Source organism: Lissotriton vulgaris, chromosome 1_1 (assembly GCF_964263255.1).
Source record: "Lissotriton vulgaris chromosome 1_1, aLisVul1.2, whole genome shotgun sequence".
NCBI lineage: Eukaryota > Metazoa > Chordata > Amphibia > Caudata > Salamandridae > Lissotriton > Lissotriton vulgaris.
In genome coordinates, this window is record NC_141685.1 from 160934656 (window position 1) to 160947977 (window position 13322).

The 13322-nt window shown below is 40.2% G+C and overlaps 1 protein-coding gene and 1 long non-coding RNA gene across 3 annotated transcripts in view; both read left to right on the top strand.

The window, feature by feature from the left end:
• The window catches only part of LOC147737966 (uncharacterized), a 353381-nt gene that overhangs the window by 122829 nt on the left and 217230 nt on the right, over positions 1 to 13322 (top strand). The gene's annotated exons all lie outside the window — the stretch shown is intronic.
• LOC147737968 (uncharacterized) lies at positions 2328 to 3822 on the top strand. Of its 2 annotated transcripts, XM_086950568.1 has the most exons (2): positions 2328 to 3427; positions 3512 to 3822. In XM_086950568.1, exons 1-2 carry the CDS (start codon positions 2548 to 2550, stop codon positions 3766 to 3768), a joined length of 1137 nt encoding a protein of 378 aa, XP_086806694.1. In that variant the 5' UTR covers positions 2328 to 2547; the 3' UTR covers positions 3769 to 3822. The 2 variants fall into 2 exon arrangements, with proteins under 2 accessions (XP_086806694.1, XP_086806650.1); XM_086950524.1 differs by having other exon boundaries at positions 2328 to 3822.

Genomic DNA, 13322 nt, shown 5'->3' on the forward strand with positions numbered 1-13322 from the left:
GCAAGGGATCATGGTTCTTGGTGAACCAAAAAAGTACTTATTCATTAACCATAGTTGCTTCACAATGGCCTCCAGAGAACAAGAAATTCTTTTGTTTTGTAAGTTTAGGACGGTTATTTGGAAGATGGGATGAAGTGTATTTGCCGTCTGACACAAAACTATTTCTTTCCTTCCTTTCAAGGTATTCTGGAATGACCAGGCAGTGCATTGTGGCTGCCACCCTTGAAGGAACACAAAATAAAATAACTGCCAGGTAAGGATTCCGATAACTCTAAGTTTCCTTTTCCCCTGTTTCTTCTTTCTCTATTCCCTTTCTTGTTCTCTGTTTTGTTTTTGTCTCTTCACTTCAATATTAGACTCCCTGTGTGCACTATTCTTGTTGTTATCAAACCTCTGGTAATTACCATGTTGGGTTGTAGTGCAAAGTCAGTTCCGTTTAGGTCAGTTTTGCCCAGCAGTTCCTTAACTATTGGCACATTTGTCTCCTCCTCAAAACCACGTTATACTATCCTCTCTTTGTCCGTTCTTTCGGCATCTTTTCTCTCTGGATCTGTCTTCCATCTCTTTACGCACTCCCATCCTGCCCTTTTCTGTCTTGTCTATTAAAAGCAAAAGACACAGTACAAATGTGTGGACACATGCACACAGTGCTTGCTTTAGGGTGGTGCAACCGGTGGAGCCGCCCCTGGTGCGGACCTTGGGGGCACAGTGTTTAGATGTAACTTATGGGTTCACAAGCATCTGCTGCACAGTTTCCTGTGCTGGAACATGTGGTCAAAGTGGAATATAGCTTTTTTTTCTCTTTCCTCTATTTTGTGTTTCTCTTTTCTTGACCCTTTTTAGTTTCCTTTACTGTTGTGCTGTTTTTTTCTCTTTTTCAGGTGTTGCATTGCCCGGGTCCTGTGGGAGGAGTGTGATGAGTTCTGAGCCACCAAGTAAGTCCATATCATCCGCACAATTTGAAATAGTGAGTTCCACTGAGCTAAAGGGACCCAGCCTCAGTCTACAGTGCCATTTAAAGAACTGAGTGCAACAAGGCCAATTTCTTTGGTCAATAAAATGTCCCTTCCTAGATCATTGGAAAAGGAATAGATGAATAATTTAAGTGAGTAGGGGAGTAGGTAACATCTAATAATTCATTAAAAGAATTACAAATATCTCACTATCATACCAGCCTGTTTCACAGAGAGTGTAAATTGATAGTGTTGGCTGCTTCTGAGAATCTGTGGCGCAATATATGTGCAACTTGAGTTTCTTTCTTAAATATTCACTATGTTTGCTCCCCCATCCTTGATTTCCAGTGATCCCAAACTCCCGATCTACACTGTTTCACCACTATCAGAAATGCAACTCAACTGATTTCCTATCTTGTTTTTGTCAATACTTTCTTTGTGCAAAGTATAAGGTCATAAATATTTTTCTTTGTGTTCATTTACAATCTCTGACTCCGTTTCTACAGGTGACTGAAGCATGAACAGAAAAAAGTTTTACATTTAGTGAAAAACAACGAAAAGGATTATTTCAAGTAAAGTTAAAACATTCTGGATCTCTAGAGAAGAAACACATTCTATGTATCAGGAATGGTGAGGAACTTGGAGCGGAAGAAACTGGTGAATGTGAAAGTTGTCAAAATCCCTAAAGGAAACTGACCATAAATGTTTACTGAGTGTCAGTAACTGAGATTGAGGAGAACATTGGCCACAATTGATGCCCACGCAGTGCGCATGGGAATACTCAGTGTTGTAAATTCTGTTTGATGGTTTATGAGAAAAGCTTTATAGACCCAAACCCTCCCCAGCAGATCAGTATCCGTAGATGTGATGTGACAGAACTGTGAAGAAGACTAATATCCTTGATTTACAAGCGCAAGCTTTTGTTTCCATCTTCTGTGATTCAGAGGAGAGAAAACATTGTTTAAAAGAAAGTCATTGTAAATGCCCTTTCTCAGATGTTGTTACAGCAAAGACGCTGGATTATCATTTCCAATATAGGAAGATTTTTCCCCACCAAATCTGTCTCTTGGGTTGATCCGAGTGTTTTTCAAGTTTCCCAGACCTTCAAAGTCAATCATGTACATGCCTTAGCCTTAGCCGGTAGGTGTAAAAAGCATGTACTGGCACAGAAAGCTTAAAAGGGGCCAATGTTGCGTGATTGATAATACATAAAACCACCCTGGCATGCCCTAATCATCTGTCATTACTTGTGTGAACAAATACACTTAACAGGCAAACACTACACATCAAAGACCTCGTCTGTGCTTTTAAAACTCCTAAATCAAATGTGATAAACTGGAGTCACAAAATCACCAGACATAACTTGGAGAAAATGAATCCACGAGGAGCATCTTAATAAACACAAGGGGCTCCTCAGTGAAAGTGTATAAGAGAAGTTAGATAGGTGTCTTTAAAGGTAGGAACATGATCTCCAGGTAAAAACTATAATTAGTTAAATACAAATGTTATGAAGATCATCTGCAGTGCATTTTATAAGTTAATGTTGAGTGTAACATAAACAAGTACAGACTCTGGAATCAGATTTAGTCTTAAGATGGCATGTATCCAGGAACAGACCCAAATTGGAGAAGCAAACAACTTGAGTATGAGCAAAGAATGTGAAAGCAGCTTTAGTTTTCAATCCCCCCTCACTAAACACAAGAGAAATCACACTGGACAAAAACCCTACCAGTGCCCTGAATGCCAGAAAAGCTTCAGTCACAAATCTTCTCTCATGCAACATGTGAAAACCCACACTGGTCAAAAAACATTTCAGTGCTCCACGTGCCAAAAAAGCTTCAGTTATTGGCGTAGTCTGATTCGACATCAGGGAACTCATACTGGACAAAAAACTTATCAGTGCTCTGAATGCTGGAAAAGCTTCAGTCGGAAATCCAACCTTACTGTGCATGAAAGAACTCACACTGGGCATAAACCCTATCAGTGTTCTGAATGCCCCAAAAGGTTCCATCAGAAATTCAGTTTAACTGTACATGAGAGAGTCCATACTGGGCTCAAACTGTATCGGTGCTCTGAATGCCAGAAAAGCTTCAGTCGGAAAATAACTCTCACGAACCATGAGAGCACTCACACTGGGCAAAAACCTTATCAATGCATAGAATGCCATAAACAATTCGGTCTGAACTCCAGTTTAATGTATCATGAGAAAACCCACACTAGGCAAAAACCTTATCAGTGCTCTGAATGCTGGAAAAGTTTTATTCAGAAATCTGAGCTCTCTCGACATGAGAATACTCACACTGGACTAAAACCTTATCAGTGCTCTGAATGCTGGAAAAGCTTTATTCAGAAATCTGAGCTCTCTCGACATGAGAGAACTCACACTGGGCAGAAACCGTATCAGTGCTCTGAATGCCAGAAAAGCTTCAGTCAGAAATCCAACCTCACTGTACATGAAAGAACCCACACTGGGCAAAAACCTTATCAATGCAAAGAATGCCATAAACAATTTAGTCTGAAATCCATTTTAATTCATCACGAGAGAACCCACACTGGGGAAAAACCTTATCAGTGCTCTGAATGCTGGAAAAGTTTTATTCATAAATCTGAGCTTTCTCGACATGAGAATATTCACACTGGACTAAAACCTTATCAGTGCTCTGAATGCTGGAAAAGCTTTATTCAGAAATCTGAGCTCACTCGACATGAGAAAACTCACACTGGGTATAAACTGTATCAGTGTTCAGAATGCCAGAAAAGCTTCAGTCAGAAAATAAATCTCACTAGACATGAGAGAACTCACACTGGGCACTAACCTTCTTAGCTCTCTGAATACTGGAAAAGTTTCAGCCAGAAATCTAGTCTCACTCAACCTGCAAGAACTTACCGAGAAAAACCTTGTAATTTTTCTAAATGCCAGGGAAGTGTCTGCTGGAGATTCAATTTGATTCAACATGAAAATCAACAGCGTGAAAGAAAATTGTCAGTGCCCTCAATGTGACAAAAACTTCAGTTGTAAATGTAACCTTTCTACATAAGAGATACAATGTGGGAGAATAAAATTTGCTCACTGTAAACCCTGGGGGGAAGTTTCAGAACCGCAAAACCTTCAGATGAAGCAGCCACAAAGAAATCAATCCATTGATTATCCTACAAACTCTACTGAGAAAAGCACACAGCAAGGCATGGAAATGCTTGTAATAACTTAATTCCTTAATAACTATTTGTGGCCTCATTCCGTTCAGTGTGTTTTGCTCCCTGAGTGTTTATAAGCCGTGGCTCGGACCCACAAAGTCCATTCGATCCTGAACTTTGAGGCCACGCCCCTAGGATCAAGAATCTAAGTAACCTCAAACTGTTTCCAGCCTTAATGAGCCTCAGCAGGAAGCTGCAGCAGGAGTCCCTTTGTCGTAGGTCTCTATGGGACCAACATCTGCTCATGTCTGTGCCACTTAGGGCCAATCATTGAGAAAAACTAAAGGTGATGGATGGACTGGTAGTTGATCTCAGTAACATCCCACCACATCATTCTCTAGTCTTTGTACCACTACAGACAGGGCCAACTCCATACAAACCATTCTTGGCCCCACCATAAATAGTCCTAATGACTTCTGTTCTGAGGGGACACGGCCTCGTATTACAAAGATCCACTTTATTGACCTCTTTCCATGTCCTTTTTGCTAGAAATGGAACCTGCTTCCTATCTGCTGAGGACAGTTTCACCAGCTTTACAATCACATCAGATACACCCAAGAGCCTAATCATAAACTACTATATGACTAAAATACAACAAAATGCTATTCACAAACTACGTGCGGTCATTCTACCTCTCCTATCTTTTTCTTTGTAGAGTTGTCTGCCTCGACTGCTTAGTTTCTGCACATGTATACTTTTGTGGAGCAAATGTGAGAGGGACAGAGGGGAGTGGATGTAAAATGTGTAATATTTATGAATAAAGGGGAGGGCTAAGGAAGGAGTATCACAAGCACTCACCCACAAATGAGTAAACCCATTGCTATTTATAAAACACAGCTCTAAAGTCACTACAGGCCTAATGTACCTAAAACAGTTCTAAATGTACTCCAGCTCAGAGCCGGAGTAAGGGCAACAACACATACGGCCATCCACTGGAATTGCAATACACTCCCATAAATAATAATGGAGCTACGGACATAAATTAAAACCCCGTAGGAAATCATGGTAAATTAAATATTTTAAATTAGTTAAAAATCTAAATAAAATAAATTCAATGGCAAAAAATATCTAAAAAAAAAACAAAACTCATTATTTTATAATGTTTTAATAACATCTGTTTGATTGAAACACTAATATAACATTCATTTTTAGAAAAGTATAATTACATTTGTTATAATTAATGCTCCTCATCACATTTTTTACAAAATTATTAATACATAATATAAATGTTAATTTAGGTGGGACACCTTTAATTGAACTTTAAAAAGAATATAATCTTCTATATTTTCAACTTGGGTGGAGTTTTCCCTGTGTAAAAATTATAAAGAATGTTTCAATTGTTCATTACACTTGAAAAAAATGTAATATTTTTATGTTAAATACAAATGGAACTTGTATATACTTTAAATATAGAACAAAGTAAGAAATGCTACAGTAATATTTTGTATTTTAATTAGATATTTAATTCATTTTAAATGTAAAAAAAATTATTTAAAGATCTGTTTAAAAATCCAAACTGGGTAAGATCATCTTATTTTCCTATTATGTACTCAGAATTACTGAATTACCTTACTTCTGTTCAGAGGGGACACATCCTTAAAAATGTATGTATAGAATGAATTCTTTTTTTATAGTTGCAATATTTTTTAAATTAAAAGATTAAAATATGTTATCACAAACTAATGAATTTTAAAGTATATGTCATTTTACAGCATTCTTTTGAAGGTATATGTAGTTTTATAAGGCAAAACACATTATTTTATCTTTATTTTCTAACGGGTTCGATTTTTAGGTCTCTCCCTCCATTATTTTCTAAGGGACGGTGTTGCATTACCAGTGGTTGGCCATGTGTGGTGCTGCACTTTCTATTGCTCCACTTTGTATGTAGTAAGTTTCATTTGTAAATTTTACTCCACCTCTATTTAAGTGTGTGCAGACGTAGAAGTCCACACTTTTCAGTAACTTTATACTTGTAATGGTGAATAGCTAAAAGTAGCAAAGTTACTCTAAGAGCATCCTTGCATGTATAGATTACACACTGGTGTAAGATACATTTGTGAATAGCCTCGAGGCGTCCAACTCAACCTGAGAGTTTTATTTTTGTGGTAATGCTAAAGTGGACGCAGCACTTGGGCAGTTATTAGAGTGAATAGGATGATCCTGCGAAAACAACAGAGCACTCGTCTGATGTGTTTGTTTGGCTGAGGAGCAGCAACGAATCTCTTGAAGTAATTTTCCTGGACCTGCTACTTCCCTCGGCCTCCTGAGGGACTCTTGTAGCAGCTATTTGATACTGTAGTAGTAGGATAAGGTACTTTCTCCATTTTGTTAACCATGTTATCATGATTTGATTTGATATGTACCCTTCTCCTCTTCCTATTACCTGATGTTGTTGTATTTACCGGCACATTGGTGCTGAAATCTCATCTGCAGTTAACTGGTTCTGAGGGGCTTTTATTCTTATACGATGAACAGTTATTACTCTCGCTGTACGACTACAATGTAAGCAGCGAGAGCCCAAAATCTGAGATCCCTGCACCTTGAGCTGCCTTCATTGGTATTCTACCTTTACACGTGGATAACTGAAATATGGGTTTGAAGCGTTGATTGACCTTTGAACCTGTTGTGATGTAACTTGACGGTTACAAGTTTCATGTTTGAACCATCAGCGTGAGCTCCAGTACCCTGCTTGTTCTCACACCACAATCCGTACTTTCACTGGGATCATCAACCTTGAACCATCTCCATAACACGGAGCTCTGAAGACTTTCCAGCTGTTGTAACTGCCTGAAGTTTCACGCATTTTGATGGCCGTAAATTGTGGTTCAACTTGATGAACCAACTCTACTTTGTGTTCATTTTTAACTTCAAGCCACTTCTGTGCATCTCGTCAGCTTCTGGGACCGATTGAGTCCAAAACCTTGAATCAAATTCCAGTGATAATCATCACCAGAAACTGGACTTACTGGTGCCACCTTGAGCATGGCTAATGAGGACAAATACTATTGTGTATGTGGCTTCATCATTGAGTCAGTGGATCTGCTTTTTGTTCTTAATTGTCTTTTTTTGTGGTTTCGAAGACAGAACTAACTGTGCCCTTTATTTCCTTTGGGACAGCTGTTTTGCTAATCAATAATCCTTAAAACACTGACCTGGTTTTGATTTTACTCCAGAGTAATTATTAAATATTACTGTTTATCTAAACTTGGTTTGAATGTTGAATTTCTTTGTCTCTTTAGCTTTTACTACATTGTATTGAAATTTGTGACTTCCACTGTTTTGCTTTACTTTCAAGCATGGCCTTATTGCTCAACCCACGTTACCAAAAGCGAGCTAAGGACACTTTAGTGAAAGACATATTTACCTTTTCTGACCAAAGTATGGGAACAGGAAAGCAGGCTGATTCCAGGAAGCAGACCATTGAGCTGGAAAGGTTACTGTCTTAGGTGAAATCTGCACCGACTAGATGAAAAATGTAAAAACCATGAGGGGAGCTGTTTGCAGCTGTGTCCCCAGAATGTGAGAATGTCACCTTCTCTCAAACAGCTGATAGAACTAAAGATGCACCCTGCAGACATTCAGGTCTCAACAACTGAGACTGCCCACTCATATCATACAACAGTCACACTGTTACCTGAGTCACTTTACAGTGTACTGTGTACAAGCATTTTACAGAAACAAGTTGTGTTGTGCGTTGTGAACAGGGTGCCATCCCCCTCTGTATGTAAATGAGCTTCTGTGACCAGACACCAGTGGCTCCCATCTCTTCTAGTGCAGATGATAATGTGAGCACTGTAACGTAATCACAAACGAGGACTGTATCAAGAAATAATAGGCTTCCAAGTCACACAGTTGGGTTATCTAGTTCGTTTTTGGTTTTCAATTTACGTTAAATTGCATCAATTTTCCAGTTACTTTTTTCTCAGTCCATCATTTTATATCACTCTTTGCGCTCCATCAATTAAACATACTACTAACATCATTCTCACACTCCTAATACTACTAACAGCATGCTACTCTTCTGATACTACTATCAGCACTCTCACACTACTGTAATACTACTGAAAGCACACCACTGTAGTATTCAGAGTGTGAGAGTGGTGTTAGTAGTATTAGAAGAGTGCTGTCTGTAGTATCAGAAGAGTGCTTTGCTGTCAGTAGTATTAGAAGAGTGCTGTCTGTAGTATCAGAAGAGTGCTTTGCTGTCAGTAGTATTAAGAGTGTGAGGGTGATGTTAGTAGTATAAGAAGAGTGCTGTCAGAAGTGTTAGAAGAGTGGTGTGATTTCAGTACTATTAAGAGGTGTGAGAGTCTTGTTAGTAGTATTGGAAGAGTGCTGTCTGTAGTAGCAGAAGAGTGGTTTGCTGTCAGTAGTATTAAAAGTGTGAGAGCGATGTTAGTAGTATTAGAAGAGTGCTGTCAGTAGTGTTAGAAGAGTGGTGTGCTTTCAGTAGTATTACGGGAGTGTAAGAGTGCTGGTAGTAGTTTCAGAAGAGTGGCATGCTGTCGGTAGTATTAAGAGTGTAATAGTGATGTTAGTAGTATTAGAAGAGTGCTGTCTGTAGTATCAGAAGAGTGGTTTGCTGTCAGTAGTATTAAGAGTGTGAGGTGATGTTAGTAGTATAAGAAGAGTGCTGTCAGTAGTGTTAGAACAGTGCTGTGCTTTCAGTAGTATTACAGGAGTGTGAGAGTGCTGGTAGTAGTTTCAGAAGAGTGGCATGCTGTCAGTAGTATTAAGAGTGTGAGAGTGATGTTAGTAGTATTAGAAGAGTGCTGCCTGTAGTTTCAGAAGAGTGGTTTGCTTTCAGTAGTATTAAGAGTGTGAGAGCGATGTTAGTAGTATTAGAAGAGTGCTGTCAGTAGTGTTAGAAGAGTGGTGTGCTTTCAGTAGTATTACGGGAGTGTAAGAGTGCTGGTAGTAGTTTCAGAAGAGTGGCATGCTGTCGGTAGTATTAAGAGTGTAATAGTGATGTTAGTAGTATTAGAAGAGTGCTGTCTGTAGTATCAGAAGAGTGGTTTGCTGTCAGTAGTATTAAGAGTGTGAGGTGATGTTAGTAGTATAAGAAGAGTGCTGTCAGTAGTGTTAGAACAGTGCTGTGCTTTCAGTAGTATTACAGGAGTGTGAGAGTGCTGGTAGTAGTTTCAGAAGAGTGGCATGCTGTCAGTAGTATTAAGAGTGTGAGAGTGATGTTAGTAGTATTAGAAGAGTGCTGCCTGTAGTTTCAGAAGAGTGGTTTGCTTTCAGTAGTATTAAGAGTGTGAGAGTGATGTTAGTAGTGTAGAAGAGTGTTGTCAGTAGTGTTAGAAGAATGGTGTGCTTTCAGTAGTATTACAGGATTGTGAGAATGCTGGTAGTAGTATTAGAAGAGTGCTGTTTGTAGTATCAGAAGAGTGGTTTTCTGTCAGCAGTATTAAGAGTGTAAGAGTGATGTTATTAGTATTAGAATGAGGAGTGCTGTCAGTAGTATTAGAAGAGTAGTGTGCTTTCAGTAGAATTACACGAGTGTGAGAGTGCTGGTAGTAGTATCAGAAGAGTTGCATGCTGTTAGTAGTATTACAGGAGTAGAAGAAGTAAATGGGAATCCGGCATCTCTTTTAATCAATGAATGTGCTACCCGTTCCACAGTCAGACTGATGGGAGCGCCCAACCAACCCCTCCTGGGAAAGGATTCCAAGTTGTGTAGGCATTTCTAATAAACAACTAATAAGCTGCCAGCAAATGTTCCCGTACAAATTAGGTCAATGATGAATGGCCAGAAACTTAAACTTAAGATCCAGTTATTATGTTAGGGAATAACCTTGCAAAATTACTTGTGGCTTTTAGGGGAAGAGTCACAATTCATTATTCATTTTGTAGGTGTGGTTTATGAAATTACATTTTGTTGCGCCATGTTTTCATGAATATTCATTGTTTGCTGTCATTTTTACCTCATCATGAAACATGTAAATAATGTTTTCTCTATGTCTAAAAAAAGTATAAAATTACTGTTTTGGGATACTTGCTGCAATTGTCTTATTTTACCCTTTTCCTAAAGGCAGACTACATGTCACTCCTCTTACTGATTTTGTACTTAAGAACTTTTCCTTGATTTTTAACTAAGCAGATTCTATGTCAGTTTGCTATTTGATATTATAGAAAAACGTTTTCTTATTTCTAAACACACATTTGTTGTGGTGCTCTGTCATTGACTTTACATCGAAAGTTATTTCTGATTCTGGCTTTTGATATACTTTAGAGGTTACCATTATGTGATACTCCTGCAAATATTATGAAAATTATTTCTGTGACTGAGTAACCATGTATATGTCTTCAGTAATTATTTGAAACCTTTAATATAGCTTTGAAGCTTGTTGAAGCTCCAAAGGCAAGGGCCTTTACCGAGGGAGCGGTCCTTTAATGGGCTCTATTACCTGCTACGGCTGACTATAAGGTCTTTACACTGTTTGCCCCATGAGGGCAGAATGTGTTAATTAATAAAACAACGGTGTCCCAGAGACCGAGGGGGTTGAAACACCTCCGGTACTCCGAAGCCTTTGTTTCAAAGCTGTTGCTGTGAATGTTAACAGTTAACAGCCGCATGTGGGACCACGGTGGTTAATTGTGGAACATTCACAGCAATAGCTGTGGAAGGAGGCTGGAGTCAGCCCCTGGTTCTCCCTGTGCTCGGTTGTTTTGTAAATCCAGGACAGTTATTTGTAAAATGTGATGAAGTGTGATTGTCATCTGATGCAAAATAATTTCTTTACTTCCTTTCAAGGTATTCTGGGATGACAGGAAGTGCAGCGTGGCTGCCACCCTTGGGAAACAAAGAAAATAATTGTCAGGTAAGGATTCCTATAACTCTATTACTCTCTCTGTGCACTATTCTTGTTGTTATCAAACTTCTGATAATCACCTGATGGAGCCACATTCCTCCTGGAACATGTTGGGGGTTGTAGTGCAGGTCCAGTTCCTTTTTAGGTCAGTTTTGCCTAGCAGTTCCTTAACTATTATCACATTTGTCTCCTCCTCTACACCACGTGATGATGGTTCACACTGATTAGAGGTGCCATGCTGTTGCGCAGCTACTGAGTTTAGCAAGTGACTGTGATTTAAAAATGTTATTGAATCATTTTGTGAGTTCTAATGGGGCAATATTTTAAAAATATTAGGCGCTCTTCTGCTTTTTTTCTTCATCTCAGGGGAGTGGGGGCTTGTGAGGGTCTTTTGCTCCTTCGCCAGTCCACCACGGCTCGCCAATTGTGTGGAAGGAAGTGAGTGTTTCACTGTTGCTTCTCTACTCCACTTCCTGTCCCAGATCGATGGGCAGTGCTCTAGTTGTTTCTGACTGGCCCAGCTATTTAATCTGAATGCCAGGCCGGACGCGCCAAAGACACGCCTGTCTGTGCCAAGTTTACGCCTTGTGCCAGGGACGGTGGCCTTTTTATTGTAGATCCTGATAAACCCCTTGTTTACGCAAGAGGACAGCTCTTGGAGTTTCAATGACAGAAGGATGTGCACTGCAGGTCGATGAACTGTGAGCATTGGTCTTTATGAGTGTAAGACAGTCATTCCATTTGCGGTAGCTAAAAAACCCAAGGGGACGTGTCAGCCCTACCCTTACCTATGAAACAGTCCTTTTCAGGGTATCTCCTGAGCGCCTGATCTCTGATTAAACATAGGGCAGAATTTAATGATTTTGTCTCCTTCCGTAGGCCTGATTGGGTATTTATTACTGAAACCTGGGCTAGAGATTGCTCAGGGCCTGACCTGGTGGAGGCCATCCCCTCAGGGTATGCTCTGTCCAGACTTGATAAGGGAGGAAGGATGGGGGGATTTGGGAGTACTTTATAAAGACACCTTCTCGTGCTTCACAGAGGCCCTCACCACTCCCTCAGATCCCTATCAGGCCCTATATTTCTCCTTTAAGATCCTACCCACTGATAGTTTTGTGGGAGTGGTCACATTCCGGCCTCCCGGACCCAGAGGAATGTTTAATCAGGACTTCAGCAATCGGATTGTGCTTTATTTGGCTAGATCCAATGTCACTCTTTTGAGTGATTTTAACTTCCATTTGGAGAAAACTCTGCTCTGAAATGCAGGTTTTCCTGGAAGCTATGGACTCCTGCTGCCTTCCTCAGCTGGGGAGGAGCCCCTCTCATACGGCGGGACACATTCTGGACGGGATCTTTTCTAACGATCCGAGGATAGAGGTGAATGATCCTATCCCACTCCCTTGGTCTCATCATTATGCCATTCCATTTTTTCTGCGAATTGCAGAATCCCACCCAGATCCTAATTTTAAAAACAGGGTGGAGATGAAGAGAAACCATAGCCGCATAAATAGGGAGGGTCTTCTAATTAAGCTTAGCAATTATTGCTGTCTCACCCACCTGGATATTAACTCAATCTTTGATGATTTTTCCAACTGGCTCTTGGCGGCTCTGGACTCTCTTGCCTCTCTTAAGGAGCTTTATGTGGCCAGAAAACGCCCTTCGGCACCCTGGTTCACCGAAAGATTGAGAAACCTTAGGCAGGTATGCCGACGGCAGGAAAAAATATGGCGCTGTGAGCTTATCCCAGCCAAAAGGGACCTGCATAAACTCAGATTGAAGGAATACAGGCTAGCTATTAATGAGGAAAAAGTTATCTACTATTCCAAGATGCCGGAATCCATCAAATCCCAGAGGGAACTCTTCACTGTGATTAATTCCCTCCTAGCCCCCTCGGCTTCTGCCAACACCGAGGTCTTCCAGGAACTATGTGATAAAAAGGCATGCTTTTGTATGACAAAATCAAGGACATATATTCCTCCCTGGAGATATTGAATGTCGGAGGGTCAAAGGCCGACGGTCCTTCGGATTCTCTGGTAGCTCCTCCAAAGGATTGATGATTGAGCGCCTTTCACCCCATACTTCAAGAAGACATGGAACGGATGTTAAGGGGAATTAGATCTGGCTCCCCCACGGAGGCCTGTCCCCTGAAGATCCTGAAACTACGAATGGAGGCTTAAAGGAAAAATGTTTTTTAGAAGTCAGAGAATGGGCGCACTGCCAGTATGGAAGCACTATAGGATATAGTAGAAGGTGGTGCAACTGGGTGAGTGGACAACCATATAACCACTCAATGGAGAAGTCAGCAAGCTGTACTAATCCAAAGCTACGAAAAAAGACATACCCTATGCACACACTCGGT